This window comes from Ciconia boyciana, chromosome 1, assembly GCF_034638445.1.
Source record: "Ciconia boyciana chromosome 1, ASM3463844v1, whole genome shotgun sequence".
NCBI classification, from domain to species: domain Eukaryota; kingdom Metazoa; phylum Chordata; class Aves; order Ciconiiformes; family Ciconiidae; genus Ciconia; species Ciconia boyciana.
This window is the reverse complement of record NC_132934.1, coordinates 13,657,966-13,675,969: the sequence shown is the minus strand read 5'-3', so window position 1 is coordinate 13,675,969 and position 18,004 is coordinate 13,657,966. Positions and strand designations below refer to the sequence as shown.

The 18,004-nt window shown below is 37.8% G+C and overlaps 1 protein-coding gene across 11 annotated transcripts in view; it reads right to left on the bottom strand.

The window, feature by feature from the left end:
- MAGI2 (membrane associated guanylate kinase, WW and PDZ domain containing 2) overlaps positions 1-18,004 on the bottom strand; it is a 773,865-nt gene that overhangs the window by 224,695 nt on the left and 531,166 nt on the right. For all 11 annotated transcript variants that reach the window (XM_072858606.1, XM_072858618.1, XM_072858632.1 and 8 more), the window contains one exon: positions 11,772-11,851. In XM_072858606.1, the coding sequence (XP_072714707.1) occupies positions 11,772-11,851 (80 nt within the window). The remainder of the gene's footprint in view (positions 1-11,771; positions 11,852-18,004) is intronic.

Genomic DNA, 18,004 nt, shown 5'->3' with positions numbered 1-18,004 from the left:
ATGCAGTTCTTCCCTTCCCAAGGGTTCTGCAGCAGCCACCATCCACATACTAAATACCTATGCGTTCCTCCCACTCGGGCAGATACACTTCTCAAAACGCTTGAAATGTTCCCACAATATTTTTTTTTCTCTCCCACAAACAGTTCTTATCTGCCACTGGGTCCGCAAGTGTATTAGTCATGAAAGACAGTGGCTTTTTGAAGTGCTGAGTTACCTGTCAAATCTTAAATGCAGGACATCTGTGCTCAGGCAGGATTTTCCAGCTCCATTTAACAGGGACTCCAACACTCACTTTGAGGACCTTAGTCTGGAATCAAAGCCCAGGTCTCACAAAAGGAAAATTACTGAGACCTTTTTTAAAGCATATTGCAAAAATAAAAAGAAACCGGAAGCCAGGAAGTCATAAGTATAAGGAATTCAGTTAATACTAAGTAGAAACCCTGAGGTAGCTGTATTTGTGAAGCTCAACTGCTAAAGGTACGGAAAAGCTTGGATTCATCTTCACCTGTCTATAAATGCATGGCATTATAAGCAAAGAACAATCAAAGAATTTTGAAAAAAATGACAAATAATCTGCCTTTAAAAGTATCTGAAAAGCAGTGAGTGTTACTAAAGATATTAACGAGTCATTATATTTTTTATTTGGTAGCAATGTGCTTTGAAAGGATTGCCAGGAAATACCCAAGAGGTCTGCACAAAAAGACAAAGTTTCCATCCAAGAACAGCAAACTGTTTTTAACTTCTAAATTCAATGAAATTGCTGACCTTCTGGATGAAATTTAAAATGAGGCCATTATGAAGATTAATTTTTAAAAAGGAGAAGATTGCCATTCCTTTTTCATTAATGACCTCTGTTAAAAACAAGAGCTTTCATAAAAAAGCCAGAGGGAGGAGAAATAATAAAAATGAAGGCAGCTGGACATATTGTAATGCATATAATCCCACAAGCCCCTCTTTGTTAAATGTATCATGCTTCATTGCCGTTTAGAAGTCAAGGATTGAAGGATTAAGGCTACAGAGAGAATAGGAATAAAAATCATGTACTCTGATTTCTACTTATGATTAAATAATATTTCAGAATGAATTTCAACTTTTTGTTCTTTATTGGCATCAAGGCCTTGAGTATGATCTTTGCTAAATATGGTGTTGTGAATTCTTTTCTATGTGAAAAGATTTTGTTTCAGAATTTCCCACATTGGAGCATTCCTTTCAATGGTCCTTGTAGGAATATTTCAGGCCACCTTTATTCTCATACCACACAATGCTTGCATTTTAGTGGCAAAAATCAACCTCATGGAGTCAGTGAGAATTTTGCTACTCGCTTCAGTGGTGAGTGGAATCCAATTTATAGCTCGTTAAAGATGTGAATTGTTAAAACTCTGGCCCTGTTTCTCCTGATGAGTTTAAAAAATCTCTCTCCCTCCCTTTCTAAATTTCATTACACATTCCAGCAGAAAACTACTTAAGCTTAGCCAGTTAACTTGGCAGCGAAATGAAAAAGGGATGTTATCAGAAAATGGACGTGAGGAGCTCCAGCAGCACCAGCAGAAATTCAAGCTACCATAGCCATTTTGTGGTGGCCATGTAGTCTTGGACCACCTTTCAGTTGCAGTGTAGTTTAAACTGTACTATCATGTTAGCTCCAGTTTGCTGGCTCTGTTTTGGGGTCCATCACTGCTGAATTTGTTGATTTTATTCTGAAATTAAATTATAATTTGAAAACGTTTTAGAAAATAAGTTAACCTTTATTGCCATTTTAAAATGTATTATACATTATATCTTACATCACTGATAAACATGCTGCATTCCTTACAGTGGGCATTTATTATACATGTTATAATAAAGACTTAAACTGTAAAGGGCCGTATATCAAAAATAATACTTCATATCTCTATGAACTTTTTCAGCTGAGAACCTCAGAGCATTTTACAAGCAAAGAAGTTTCACAGCCGCATGAAAGGTGTGTTTACATGACCTGCTTTCATAAACACTGAAACTTGAAGTGATATGTTTTCGTAACATCATGAACTAATTAGAATGAAAGCCTGTGATTTTCCTCATCAAAGACCATGGGACAAGTTAGTAGCTTCCTCAACCTGCATTTACCAACCTTTAAAATCCTCAGGTTGCTGGAAGAGTTACTGTCGGGTTAACAATACCTCTACAGGCAGGGATCCTTGCAGCCTGTGCACTGTGTCAGCAGGCAGCCGCAGGATGCCTCCAGGTCTCGGGCATCTCCTCATTTAAATACACAATCTGGGTGAGCAGTGAGAGCAGTGAGTGCAAGACAGCCAAGTGCTAGCTGAACAATCAAGGAAAATAGACATTTTTTCTATAATTCTATTCATTCTTGTCCTTGCAATTACCAAGTCTATTTAAGATTAAGGTTAGTACTCTACAGGGATTTGTATGTCTGAGGTTGTGAGAAACTGTAATGGTTCTGAAAGCAAAGTAATACTTAATAGTCCATTACAGCTTAAAGGACTTATCTGTCACGCTGGTAAGTGTGCTCCAAGGAAGTGCTCCGTGCACCCAAGAGTTTCCCCAGGCAGATACCAGCAGGTTGCCCAGGGCTGGCCCCAAGGCATAGACAGACAAGGCATGTACATGTGGACAGCTATTTTGTCCTCAATATTATTCAAGGATGAAGAAGAATTACTCTTATAAGCTGTGTCACTGCAAACAGGTTGTCCAGAGAAGTATCTTCTGAACTCCCAGGAGGAAACACTGATGAGGTGCCCTCTTTCTTATTTTTATTATAATTATTGTGACTTTGGCATTGAAGGTTTGTTTGGTCAATTAATGTCCAGCTGGTGTTGCCAGCACAAAATGCCCTTCAAAAGGTCATGAGAGTTCAAGAGATTTCCTGTTACTGTTTAATTGACCCAAAATTGAAAATGTTAGTTGAAAAAAGCATGTTCGATGTGTTCTCAAATGACAGAAAAAATTAATTGTCATCAGTATTATTACAAGTAATGCCAGCTCCATTACAAAACTGATGGCATTAAATACTACTTAAAAATGGGGTTAATAAACTGCAAAATAGAGCTCTAAGTACAAACTCTGTGGTTTAAAGATGCAATATTCTTATCATCTGGAAACACCTGGATTTAAGTCAAAACTGGAAATGAATTTGGTAGTCTGTCAATCCATTTCCTAATTCCTAGTCATTTGTTCATATCACAAAGCCACCAGGCAGCAGTGCGTGATGGGCAGTCCCTACTCAGAAGTGACTCAGGCCTGGAACAGGAAGGGTTTTGATGTCTGAATTGAAAAGCATTTGCAGAGCAGTATCAAAAGTTTGCAGCAAAATTACTCATGTGTGCCTGGCACTTTCAGCTGAACTCTGTAAGCATTGCTTACTTGCCCTTGGGAAAAAAACACAACAGTCCTTGGCACAGCAACTCAAACCATCCCAGAGGAGATGGTTTAAAATGTCTAGGGACAATGTCATGCTCTATGTTGCTCTCACATTTTCTCTCTGGATAGATTAATCTGACATTATATTCTACACCCCACCTGGCAGAGGAGCTTACTCAACATGTTTTTCTCACTTGCAGGATAGTATCTTTCCCAGGCTGTAATAGAGAAAGTTGGTGTGTTTTAAAATAAAAGAAATAGGTCCCCACACATTTTTTTGAGAAACATGTATAAGTCCCATGCTCAAGAGAGGATGCAGAGGAGGCAGACTGGCCCTTAGGTGGATGTGATACTTCAAAGCCTTGAATATTTTGCTAAGCTCTGGAGAGGATCAAGATTCAAGATGCAAGCTTCTGATTAACCTTTCCTCTTTTCTGTCTTCAGCTATCTCCCTCTTCATTGTGCAGCCTTTCTGGCTTGTCATTTTGTACTCGATTCCCTACCCACAGATAAATTCCCAACATGGGTATCTGGATTCCCTTTCAGGCACCAGATCACCACATACCAGGTGTTGAAGCAAGTACCCAGTAGATGCCCACATCAGCTACGATGGGGAATTCGTTGCTTTTCCCTTCACAGAGAGAGCACCTCCTTGGCCATATCCTATCCATCATGATTGTGCACTACACTTCCTCTCCCATTTGAAATCACCTAGCATGTACATATTGAGACATAACAGTTCTGTATTTTTTGTGGAAAATATTAACTAGCAATTTAGACTCCAGCCTCCAAGTGGCTTCAGTGAAGAAGAGTTACACCCACTTCAAATATTTCTGAAATTTCACATGAGATGGACAGGTGGATAGACAGAAAGTTTTTTCAGTGTGGTTGGCAGCTGTTTTTTATTAACTGAGGCCAACAGGAATAATAAAAGATAACATAGACTAACTAAATTTTCATGAATTGCATGGCTGCCATGGACCATAGACTGAAAAATGTATTAGAGACAGACACTTCTGTGGCCTTTATTTATCTGTGGCTTAGTCAGATGTTATAAATTAACATTAAGATAAAATTCTCCAAGAAGGCTTTCCTGAAAAAATGCGCATATGAACTGCTAATAAAATAAGCAAAGGTCTCTTTATATATAGAGTCTCATTCTATATAAAAGCATTATTTTATATGGTGACCTATTTAATAACCAACAACATTCCAGCATTTGAAGAAAAGAATTAAGCTATGCTGGTACAAAGTCTAAAAAAGAGACTCTCCTCAACATATTTCCAACAGCAAATATAATTCCCTGGAAACAAGGTTTAAAATAGTAATGCTGGTAGACCCTTGACTATAGTGGAACAAATGGTACCATTTAACACACAATGTAACTAGCGCTTAGCATTAGATATCAGTCATGACTTGCATAATTTTAGTAGTTCTTATTTTGATCAAGAAAAAAACCTACTTTTCTGAAGATGATATTTCTTTCTACTTTGATTTCCTGGGGAAATGAACTTTATGGGTTCATACTGTCTGTCTGTTCACCATTTGCTAAAGTCTGAATCTATTGCTAGTTTTCAACTAAATTTAGCTGAGACACAGCTATCTCAAAGCTAAATACATCACCCCTGCATCAGATAATGTTATACCCTCAGCTCAGCAGGTACTTGTCTGGCCTGCACAAGCCGATTTGGTTTGCAGACAACTTAAAAAAAAAAAAAAAGCCTCTTACAAGACACCAGGAGAAAAATTTGTAGGAAGCAATGAACAGAATACTATGCTGAGAGACACAGGGCTCTGGGTCACGCAGCACTAGACAAAACCCAAAAGCTAGCCTTCTCTCACAGTTCACGTTGGGGTCCATTCATTCAACAGAAACAGGGGCTTGATCTGGAGTTGCAAGATGTCCTGCTAATGCTTTGTCCACTCAACAGTGTAGGGCACCTCCTCCTCATTCCACATCCTCCTCTACCCATGTACGGTGCTGCTCCGTCCAAGTTTCACATGTAAATCTCTGATATGGATACATCCCAATCAGCCAAAAAGTCCCACGCTCCTTTGTACCCTAGGCTGCTGAAAGATTTGGTTTCAAACTCTACCACTCTACTGCTATTACTTCAATCAAATGAAAACCTATTTGTAGATAAGTTTTTCTCTGCTACAAATTGCCATTAGTGGGCATTGCCACACATAAATGGTATCGATAAAAGATAAAAGTTCAGTACGTGGTTTCCAGTGAAAATACATATAAAGGAATCAAGAAGTAATGCTTTACCCATAAAACCAGCCTGCCTATGCCCAAATGCATGTACGAAATAAAAATATGGAGGGTTTATATGTCTTACTACAGCATAGTGAAGAATCAGGTAAACAATGACAAAATATTTCTTATTATGTTTGTGATTTACTTTAAGTTACAATGTTGGATAGAGTTATGCATATGCTTAACTATAGAGCAGCTTGCACTTACTAAAAGGAAGGAGGTGTATGCATACAGACATTCTACAGTTTGATCGTGACAGAAATGCTCAAAAATTCTGTGTAAATAAGAAAAAAAAGTGTGGCTAAAAGTACTGAAAAAAACTGATTGTGTCATAAAGCAATCTGAGTCACATGTATTTTTTTTATGAAAAAAATATTGATAGGTATTCAGTATGAATTAAACCTAGAAAGCAAGTGCTCCAGTTTTGAGACCATTTCTTACTTATTTTATATGTTCAGTTGCAAAATCTTTACAAGTGAAAAGAAAAATTATTTATAATTAAAACAAAACAGTTTCAAACACAAACAGATTTTTAAGATGCTCATCATGAACAGGAATTATGGAGATTAATGATAAGACCAATTATTTACTCTTTCTTTTCATTATTTATTTTTATTCCATATAAATAATCTTCTCAAATGAAGAAGAAAAGTATCAGATAGCAAATAAAAAAAAGAACAATGAATTTAAAATCTTGGTTTTTAAAGCAGTAGATTAGGTTGAATTTTATGCCTAATAATAATAATAATAATAATAATACCTCATAAATCTACTGGATCTCTTGGTATAGGATTTATTTGCTGGCAGCTGAAGTTAAAATGGATATACGCAATGGTTCATTATGTGGTTTGAACTCTTAATAAGAAATTTTAAATATATTAACTGTAATCAAGATGAGAAAGACAGTCCTAGATTTTATTCCTTTCACGGCAACAGTCAAACAAACTAATGATATTATGAAAAGTTATTAATTTTAACAAAGTATGGTGAAATTTGAGAAAACATTTGTTTTAGATTCCTGTTTACATTTGTGGAAATATAACAACAGAGGTCCTCATATAAACTTTCCTCTGTTGCTGGAAGTCTGAGTTTGATTTTTACCAGAGTTAGGGAGGAGGAACACCTGCTGGAAACAAGCAAAATAGTCAAGACTGCAGACTAATTGCTGGGCTTCAGTCATTTCTAGGATTAGCATAGGGCATGTAAAAATGATGAGGCAGTAGCTTAGAGCAGGAACATGAAGAGGGACTGTATGTTAAATTGTGAGGTTTTGAGAAAGAAGCATTTTTCAGCATTAAGGCACTCATAAAATATAACACAAAATGGTTTGAAAACATTTTTTCTTAAATCTCAGCACCATTTAAAGAGATTTCCAAACTGAACATGCAGTGAACAAAGGTGCTCCTGTGTCTCACAAGAGATGTGTCCAGCTGAAAATGTACTACATAAAGTTTCAGAAAAAATTAAGGAAATGTGAGCTTATTTACTCATGTGAAAGATTATTGGTTTCCTGGGATAGTTATACCCTTGAGATTACAGATAGCCTAATCAGCAATCACCCTTATGATTCTGAGTTTAACATTTGTCTTCTGGTTTTTGTTTTTTTTTTCTGGCAAGAATCGTATTAAATATATAAATATATATGTTTAAAAATTAACTTATAGCAATAAATCTACAGCTTTCTTTTTTTTGAGAAATTCTGAAATGTTTAGAGATGATTAATCAAGATGATGGCAGTGTTCTCAAAGAAAGAAAGGGAGCTGAATTCCTGAATTTGTGACTGCATGTGCACACTGCATGTGCTACAACACACTGCATGTGCCACAACACACTGCATGTGCCACAACACACTGTATGTGCCATGCAAAGCCCTAAGAAGTCTGGGTGAAAAGGAAAAGGGAGAAGTCCTATACGCCATGAAGTGGCAGGGCAAGGATATGTGGAGGTGGAAAGTACTGCTATTAGCAAAAGGGAATTTGCTTGGAGGACTCAAGATGAGAGATGTCCAATGGAAGATGTCATACGTAGCACGAAACAACAGGCTCAACTAGGAGAGAAAGATGAAGAGGACAAGGGTAGATGTGTGTGTTGTCGGCATGAAGAAGAGCGCTGAAGCGGTGCGTGGCAGTGAGGTCACCAAAAGGTATCACCTGTGACTATAGAAAAGGCGAAAAGGATAACCCGACAAAACGTGACAGAAGGGTGGGGTTCAGTTCAAGATGAAGACACCTAAATGTAGTAGTCTGTCTAGGTACAGGTTTTTACATGTGAACCAGATATCGGTGTCCTCTCATTGTCAAAATAGAGCTGATATTCACAGTCAATGAAGTTTAAAGGCAACTTGGCTCACCCTAAATAAGCATCTATATTTTGCAGTCAAGTTGGTGGGTGTAGAGGAGATGGAAAGACAGATGACAGATGAACGCTAGGTGAAATCAAAGCTTTATTTATAGTCTTAAGCCTACTTGTATTTGAAAACTAAGAGATAGGAGAAAGGAGGTTGACAGAAAAAGAAAGGGAAGGGTAAGAGTGATGGAGACTACTGACTGGGATGGGTAAGTAATGAAATAAGTGAAATTTGTAGTAACGAAATAAGTAAAATTTGATATATCTGATCCCAGGAAATTTTAACAGCTGTTTAATCCCCAAATTGGATAAAGAAGTAAATGTTCACTTTTCTCCAGAATGGAAAGTTTCCTAAAATTAATTAAAGAATGTGAAGAATTTAATTACTACATTTTTTAACCAAAAATGAACTTTCTAAACTCTGAGATATTTCATGTCATTAAGGCTGAACTGCCTTTCAATATTAAACTACATTTTTTATTGCCTTATGGGACTTGTCATTCTTTTCCATATTCTCTCCCAAAGAACAGACTCTGTTGGTAGACCACTCACATAATGTACTTGTAATCATGCAAATCCTGTGAGTCTGCTATGTAATATGACTTTACAGAAAATGTAGCAACCAGGGAATCTAGCTCACACAAACAAAGGGGGCAGAACTATAACTTCTGTAGTAGTCTACAGATACAAATTGGTATAACCAATGTTGATGTGGAAAAAAAAAAAAAGGAATCACTTAAAAGAAGTATTCCAGTTCAGAAAACCCAAATATTTAATTCATATTTTCAGGAGAGAAAACACAATTATTTTTAATAAAGTCAAGATTTTCTGGAGGAAATCAGAAATGTGCAAAAAATTCTAGTTCTTATTGAAGAATTGCCAGCTATTTCTGCTTATTGCTATTATGAAACTGATATAGGCACCATACAAACAGAGAGTAAGAGGCAATTCTTGCTTCAAAGACCTGCCATCTAAGTTGATCTGACAGAGCAAAAGTCGAAGTAATTTGCTGAAACTCACACAGAAGTTCCATGACAGAGACAGAAATAAAGATCAGCCCTTAAAACCTCCTGACCTACAAAGGGGTTTAGAGCAGTGGGTGTCATTAAAGGAAAACAGAAAGAGTCCACAGCACGGAGGAAAAGAAAGCTTGACTTGGTAGAGCTTGTCAATCTCTTGGCAAAGGCTTGTGAAAATTTTTCCAAGAGGAGGGATGTGCTGGAAGGTTGGTTCAGATTTTGCAAAGAGAAATGAGTAAGCACTGGGATTTGCAGATACAGAAGTCAGAGAAAATGAAGACAACGTATTTGGCAAAGGAATATTGAAGACCTGAAAGTGGAAGAGAAGAAATGCCTGGAGCAGAAGGGCCCCTCAATATTGCTAGCCCAGAACATCAGGACTCAAATATTGTACGTTGCTTGGATGTTTTCTGGTGTGGAAACCGTGTGCTGGTGGCAGAATGAAGAAGGAGGATTTGGCAGGATTTGCACTGAAAGGAGAACACAAAATTTGGGTTGTTCAAAATGAAAACCTGATTGCAGAATCTGATAGGTGATAAGGACATCATAATGTATCTCAGTGAATCAATACAAGTTTCAGATGTGACAAAATGAATGTCAGTGAAAAACACAACTTATGCAGATAGCGATAAAGAAGCAAGGTAGGTATCATTTCCTATCTAAACACTGATATATTTCTAAAATTTTGTATCTCTGAATAAAATGTGCCAGAATAAATCATAAAGTGTAAGAGAAAATATATTTGTCATAGAAAACATCTACCAAACCATAGCTGAAAAGCGTGTGAAATTAATCCTTGATCTTACATTAACTATAAACAAAAATTCCAAATCCCTGTGTGCTATAACAAACTCCCTGGTGTTGGACCTCAATGGCAAGGTACAGTCATTTTAAGGCATATTGGACATTTTAAGAACCTTTTCTTCTGCACGTATTGGATTAAGAAAAAAAAAACAAAACACCACAACAATTTTTGAACAACTGAAGAACCTTAGGAAAAGAGAGGATGTTGCAGGAACAATCTCTGTAAGAACAGAAGATCTCTCCCTAAAGTCTTTTATGCTTCACTTCAAGTACTTTGCATTAATGAGATGAGCAACTCTTAAAAGAACAACATGACCCAGCATGCTATAGTAATTCAATAATCCAGTGGTCAAATAACTACAAAATAATGCTGTTTCTTTAAAGCACCGATCTTAATTTTAAAATGTTTCAGATATTTTGGTATTTTTTAAAATATTTCAGTACTTATTGTGATCTCAGTATAAAATGCTAACAGAAAAAGAAAAAAGAAAAAAAAAAAGTAACACACATTTACCCCAAGTAACTCTGTGATATGTTACTCCACAGATATTGGTGGATTTTTCTTCTGCTTTTTCCACTAATATTCCTTAAGGATCAGGCAAAGATATAGCTTCATTTAAGTAATGTGAGAGATTTATGATGCAAAACTCCTGTGCCCTTGTTTTGTTTCAGTAACACATTTCTGTTGTATTCACTGTAGAATTTACTCCGGGAGCTAGTGTTGTCAGTGCTAGAATAAGCATCACAAAATCATTCAGACATGTAATTTCTGATGTCAGAAGAGAACGTCAGAATTACTGCTGAAATAAGGAAGGGATTTTTGGAATATAGCAATCTTTCAAAATGAAGCCATTTACAAAAAAACCACAAACATTCTTTATCAAACCACTGACCCTGCATTTCATACAGCCAGCAACTCTTCAGTGACCTCCTTATCAGCCCAAAACGGCACTGAGTTTTCTTTCTGTTAATAGTATTTACATTACCAAATCAATGTATTTTGGAAAATTTGAAATAAATCAGATGCAGTACATGAAAACCTATTAATACATTTAAAATATTTTAAAATGCTTTGAATTAATGCAAATAGTATGCATGCATTTAATCCTCTGTATCTCACAATAATAAAATAAGTAACAGTCTTTAGAAATCATTACTTCTTAACTGGCTAATTGAACTGACACTGAACTATAAAACAATGAAAAAAACCTCCTCAGAAAAAGATCTGTTACAATGTATTTTTACTTTGGCTTTATTACATGATTTTGATTACTGAAACTTTACCAGAGAAAAAATAGAAATTATACTGAATGCATATAAGATAGTTCAATATGATCTGTATTATTTCATATCTCTGAATCTGTGAATATAGTAATCTCTCCTGCACAACAGCTACAGCTCCTTTAATCATCCTCAACACTATTTACGCTTTTAAATTTTAAACCATTAACAATGCAGTACCCCCCAAATCCAGTCTTGAACTCTGACAGACACTGATCTCTTTTCTCCCTCCCACACCCTGTTTTATCAGACACTATTTTGTTTAAATTGGCTACTAAATAGCATAGCACTGTACCTTTAAATACAAATCAAACAATATTCATATTCCCACGGTGCTGCTAGTTTCCCTTATGCATTGAATCGCCTGTAGATTAAAAGCTCAGAATCTGAAAAGGGATTCTGTTCTGCAGACCAAAGTTCTCTGTAGGAGATGAGGGAGAGGGTCAGTCCCGGAGTCACACACACAACAGGCAGAAAACACACTTGTGATCCTCAGCTTTGGATAGCATTAGAAAGGGGAATAAAAAGCAGAAACACATGGCACACTGAGAACTGGTATCACTTATGGCTTCTAACCAAAGCAGCAATTAAACACCTTTCATCATTCCCCCAAATGCCTGATTTTTGTAAGAACTGAGACACACACACACACACACAAAGGCAAATCCCCTCTGAGCAGCAACGAAAACTTAATAACCTACCATTTTCTTTGCACTCTTCTGGAGGTTTAGCCTTTTTCGCAAGTCGTGGATCCAGCCATGATGTTGTCTTTGTGTTATGGCTGAAAAGAAAAGAGATCACTCTGAGCAGACACATACTGAAAGGAATCAAGTTTATTCCTTAAGAAAAAAGGGTTAGTCCAACAAAATTGCAATCGATACACTTAATTTGCTTACTGATTCTAAGTAGCCCTGAAGGAGGTGTAAGAGTAATTGTGCAAGGCAGCTGTAAATTTGGCAACCTCAGCTCCCTGTCCTCAAAGCAGCTATTTTTATTAAAATCAACTAGAATGTTGCCAAGTTAACCTCATTGAAAATGCAGAACTCATCCAGAGCAAAAGGAATTTATTACAAATACAGTGTTCTCCCGTTGAACGAGTGCAAGCGACAGGATTCTGTACCATTTGCAGTTTTCGGATAGAATTATTTTCATCTTAAACCTGTCCTTTTCATAAATACAGGTTTGTTATTTCTCACCAGCAGCACTGGCAAGGCATAGAAAAAGTGATGCAAATTACAGCATGCTCCTGCAAAGTCTACATTTCCGGACAGAGTGATTAATGATACTTTGTTTAACAAACCTTTATCTATCCATATATAATCCTTCTATCGAGATAAAATAGATATGCACAAGCTGAATGAATCATGTGGCTCCTTTCTATACTCAGAATAGATCTTTGAGGAATCAGCCATCAAATAGCGTTGAACTGGCACAAACTGTTTTCTGGGAGAATATTTTGCCAAATGAATTGATACTTAGCACAGCTAATGAGACTTAAAGCCAGATCTTTCCAATGTATATCTTTCCCATAAGCATTTGAATTTGGAGCCAAATATTTTAAATATATTAAGAAAGGAAGACTATAAAACAGAAAAGGATGTGATCATTACTCCTGTATTTTTTGAGATGCCTTTCCTACAATACCATCATTCAGAGACACTTCTAACCCATGTTTTATTTATCTGATACATCCTAGGAGGATGCTTGTTCCGTACAGTACTGAATTATTTAGTGTATTATTAATTTGCTGTGTCATTTTAAAGTGTACTTAAGACTTCTCTCATAAACATTAGTATAAGGTGTACAAAAACAGGGGACCTGGCAAAAAATGGATTAGGATGCAATTGGTAGTTGGTGAGTTACTGATTAACTGGTAGAGTTCATATGGTCCAAACACCACTGGTTCCCCTAGGGAAAAATAAATGCAAAGAGCAAAGAGCCAGTTCCTTCTCCCACCTTGACTCCCTGTTTAGTCTATGGCAGATAACTTTTCCTCTGCCTCGACTTCTCTCTCTCTCTAAAAACAGAGTGATACTACCTACTTCTCAGCATTATTGTCACCATGTTAAAGCTTTCTCCACAGTTTGGATGGGAAAAAAGGTAGATGACTGTTATGTATGGATAAAGTGGCAACTAAAATGAAAATTGAGACATTTAAATTCCTATTTTAAGCATGCCCTAGTCTAGAACACCGTTCATGACAGGTGAAGAGGATAAACAAAACCTTCCCTTGCTTTGAGAGCAGAGCTATATTTGCAGAGTATGAAAAATGATAAGCCAAAGGTAAGGTAAATTTGAAACAATGCCAGCAGCCCGTGCTTGATTGCAAATGTAACTAAGATGCTTTCTCTGAAGCTCTGGCTGCCTGTGGTCTCCTGTAGGGTATATTTTTATACTGCAGTCACAGCCTAACTGCAGCTTGTGCAGACATACTTGAGCTAGCTTTAATTTAACTAGGGGAGATACTGGCAACAACGTCACTGCAGCAGTATGGAGCTCAGCGTGGGCTCATCACCCCAGCGTCTACTGAGCTACTTGGGTGCAGCCAGCAGCACACGCTGAGCTGCACACCACCATGGGTACCCGTTAGCAGCGCCAGAACTCAGAGCGAGCTTGGCCATACCTGTAGAAGCTGCAGTCACATCTCTGGAGTGTGGGCATGTCTGTACAACAGCCACTCTCTCCCAGCTACTAATTCTGAATCATTTTAGGGACCTCCACTGGTTGCAGGGACCAAGTCGGATTCACAGATAGTTTCCTATGGCTTTAAAAGAGTAATATATATATATATGACTACTATTAGTAGTGTTTGCTGTGGTATAAAGTGGATCTCAAAGCATTTTACAAACGAAATAAAAATCAACACCCCTGTTTTAAAGGTGGGAACATGGATTCACAGAGTCATCAAGTGACTGTCCACAGCCACTAAACAAGCCAGTGGCAGAGTCAGTACTAGAAGTCAACTCTGTTGCAAGTCAGTTGGCCAGTGCTTTTCTCACAAGTCCACACAACATCAGAACAGACCAATTCACCAGCCCTGAAAAAACCCCTATGACATTTCTAGAACCCGAGAAATGAGTTTTCAGGCATCTGTAAAGACAGGTGTCAAGCTGAAAATAAGCCAAATTCAGTATTAATGTTTAAAAATGTGAATTAGTTGAATTACAGCCCCCAAGGCTTTTGTTGAAACTGAGAACAACAAGCAAACAGTTATGCTTCCCTTCAGCATAAATGTGGCTTCCATGAACCCAGAAGGACTGATGTCTTCCAGTTTTGTGCACTGTGGCCATTCTAAACAAAACCACAAACAAATTAAAAAGTCAATATCTTTTCCAACAGAAGAGTGATCCTTCAGTCTGCAGAGAAATTTCAGAGAATTAAGATGGTATCTCATCTAGATCAGCTCTTACAGCACTCAATCTCCTAGTTACTGTCTCTTGAACCCATTCAGCTACTTAGTAAAAGCAAAACTCATCCACAAGAACTTTTATCTATAACAAATAACTGAAGGAGCAAAGTACCTTTTGAAAATCATCCCTCTCCTCCTTACCCATCTCCATGCCTGCTCCCTTGCCCTGCCTCTCCACTTTATCATCTATACTAAACACGCATGCTACGTCAAGCAATGGGACTTCTAGACAGGTGCTCCAGTGGGTAAAAAAACCATTCCTGCTCTGAAGACAGACCCTACTTGAAAGAAGGCAGAATCAACCCCACCTGTCTTCTAACATCTCTCCAGTACCATCAATTCCTCTTTAGCGCTACATAGTGCTGATTGCTTGGATCATCTTAGCAACCAGGTACACAACACACAAACACTCCTACAATGAGGACAGACATCCTCATTGTAGGACAGACATTACTGTTGTGCTGCTCTCAGTAAAAGAGGGAAATAAGTAGTCCTGCATTACAGCATAGTGGTTTGGTATACATGTCTACTTCTGTCCTACACAGGAGGTTTATTTGGCAGGGTACTCTTGCAATTTGTGCCAGCTTTCGAGTTGTGGGTTTTGGACAGGTGCTGCTCTTGCCATAGCCGGTGCCATGCCAGCGCTACCCAGTGTTGTTCAGAGTAACCTCCTGTTACTTGTCTTCCAGCAAGGACTAGAATTAGGATTAGCCAACCATAGAAAAAAAGAGAGGTGGCTTCTTCCCCACACAGCTAGGACATGTTGGGAATAAGAGGAAGAACAAAAGCACAGTGGTGTCAGCTTGCTGAATGTCCCAGGGCAGGCTGCAGGGACATCTCAGGAAAGACACCACTTCCCATCTGTCCCAGTGCTCTGCCTATTCCCTCTTCAGCTAGAAGACTAGAATCTGTAAAAGCTGAAGGGAAACAATATTTAGCTCCTAAACAGTTTATAATCTCATTTAAAAGAAGCCTTGATAGGAAAGCTTTAACAATGGGAAAGAAGACAGAAGGAACAGTAAAATGGCCACATTAACACCAATGGCAAAAGTAACTTTAACACATATTTGCTGCATGAGCTGTGCACGTTAATGCTTCTTAAACACTAAAAACCTTGTAAAATGTCCAGTGTATAACCTGCCTGCCTTACCACTAGGTCTAATGATGTATCTCCCTTTGGGAAGTCTTATAGACAGACCAGAAGAAAAACGGGTGGGGGATTTACAGATTAGTTATGAATGAATTGCCGATTAATAGCAGAGGCAGTTGTGGCATAAATGCACACATAGGCAGTCGGAGCACTTGTTACTGACTGAATGAGAGTGAAGTGATGCAACAAAAGCATCCTGTGAGAAATACAGCTGTGGTTCCACCAGCATTTTCCACTGGCCACTGTTTCATTACTCAGCAATAACCATACCTCATCATTAAAGGGCAGGTTTAGAAAGTCCATTCTTACACCATTTAATTATCTTGATCACTAGCTAGGATGATGGAGCTGAGAGATAAGTGCTGGCAAATCAACCATGCATGTCTTAGAATCTGTCTTAAAATCAAGAGCAAATACCTAGTTTTGGAAACTTTGAAAGCAGTCAGTGAAGGATCCCTTTGGTTTTGCTTCAAGCAGGTGGAGCATGGGAATAGCATAACAATTTTAAATTCATCCTAATTTGTTACCTGCTATACAAAATAGAAACCACTTATAGGCCTGAAGGGTATTGCAAATTTGAAAAATAATTTAAAAAAAAGTCACTCAGTAAAGCAGTAGAGCTTAATATTGTAGCCAAAAGTCAATACAATAATTATTGCTGAACTAACTTAAATCCTCCCTCTTTACCAAGTGTTTACATCCAGCAGAAATAGTTTCTTATAAGCAGAGTTCCCCAGTATCAATTATAGACAATTTTAAACATAAGTGAAAAAAAAAACTTTTCAGCTGGTTTAAACAGAGTGAAAGAAAGCTCAGAATACTTCCCTGAAACCCTGACTCAACCCTCTGTTCTCCAGCTTTTCTTTGTAATTCTGCTTTTAAGACTTCTCAGAATTGTTTATGCCTCAGTTCCCCATTATCACCACTGGATCTGGGTACCAGGGCCAGAGCCTTTCTGGAAGTCTCACTGGATACTCATCCATTCCTTTAGGAAGTAAAAAATGTTAGGAGTGTGGCTTTTCTTATTTAACAATATATTATATTTTTATTATAATTATTTGTTAGACAGTATATTATTTTACTTAGGATTTGAATATAATGGATTTCTGTTAGCAATCTGTCAGTTTAAAGCACTTTGACAGATAAAGTTTCTCGTACTAACAAAGCCCTCAGACAATCTCTTGAAACATTTTTGAAGGGAATATAGAAAGTAGTTACTGACAGTAATAGCCTTAATGTCTTTTGAAAACACTGCAAACCTATTCTAAATTGTGACTCTTGCAAGGTATGTAATTTGCACGTTATTGTGAAAGGCATTTCAAAATGGGTATTTGCCAATGTGCTGCTTCAGTGTATTTGGGGACAGCACATATGGGTTTGTTTGGGTTTTTATTGTGAATACATTACATTCAAGATGGTCCTCATTATAACAGCTTGAGCAAAGGGGAGTATATGAGACAGAGAAAAACAAAGTGCACTGTAGGCCACCTGACTTTTAAAATGCTTACTCCTCCCTCCTTTTTGTATGCTCAAGATTTGTAGATCTGCAGAGCTTTTCAGATAGCACAATAATGATTTTCAAGTAATTTACGTATAGGGGGACAGTGACAGGAAAAAATAGCATTAAAATGGCAATTTTGCAATTCATCCTTTGTGGGGTGCTACCCAAACTTCTCGCACACATGTAGGGACAGATACAAAGGGAGTTATCCTCTGGCTATGGTTTGAATGGCAGCAGCTATGACTGCTAGTTTGCATTGCACTTCACATTGTCAGTCTGTTAGATGTGCTCGGAGTATATGGTCCTTAAGAGATACAGCTTTGGGAGTGCCTATCCTGTGAATCCCAGATGGCCTTGGGCAGTAGATAAGCACTTATGTACTCAGCCTAAACACAGTGGTGGTGCCTCTAGGCATTCGCAGAAGCAGAAGATGCTTATGTAAGATTTTTGGGGGAATATATAAATGCCTGAAGTCTCCTACAGTAATTTCTGCTGTTAAAGTCACTCTCTTTGACTCAGGCAGTTAACTTCTGACAAAGAATGGGCTTCATCTCATGTGACTTCAGCCATCTAGAAATTACACAGCTAACTGGAGTGGCACCTATACAGAATAATTTATCTTACCTATCTTCTGGTGGGAATGGGGACCTAATCACATGCTCTTAGTGACATACTAGTTGCTACGGCATCTCCCAAATGGCCTCTGGCTGCCACTCCAGAAAGGCGCTGGTTTTGACAGGTTCTGTGTCATATCTGCCAGGTTCATGGAGATGTCTTGGGCTATTAGTGTGCCTCTACAGTAGTGCTTTGGCTCAGATCAGGAGGTCACTTTTCAAGTGAATCTCTCAGTTATCTTCATTTACACACTGAGCAT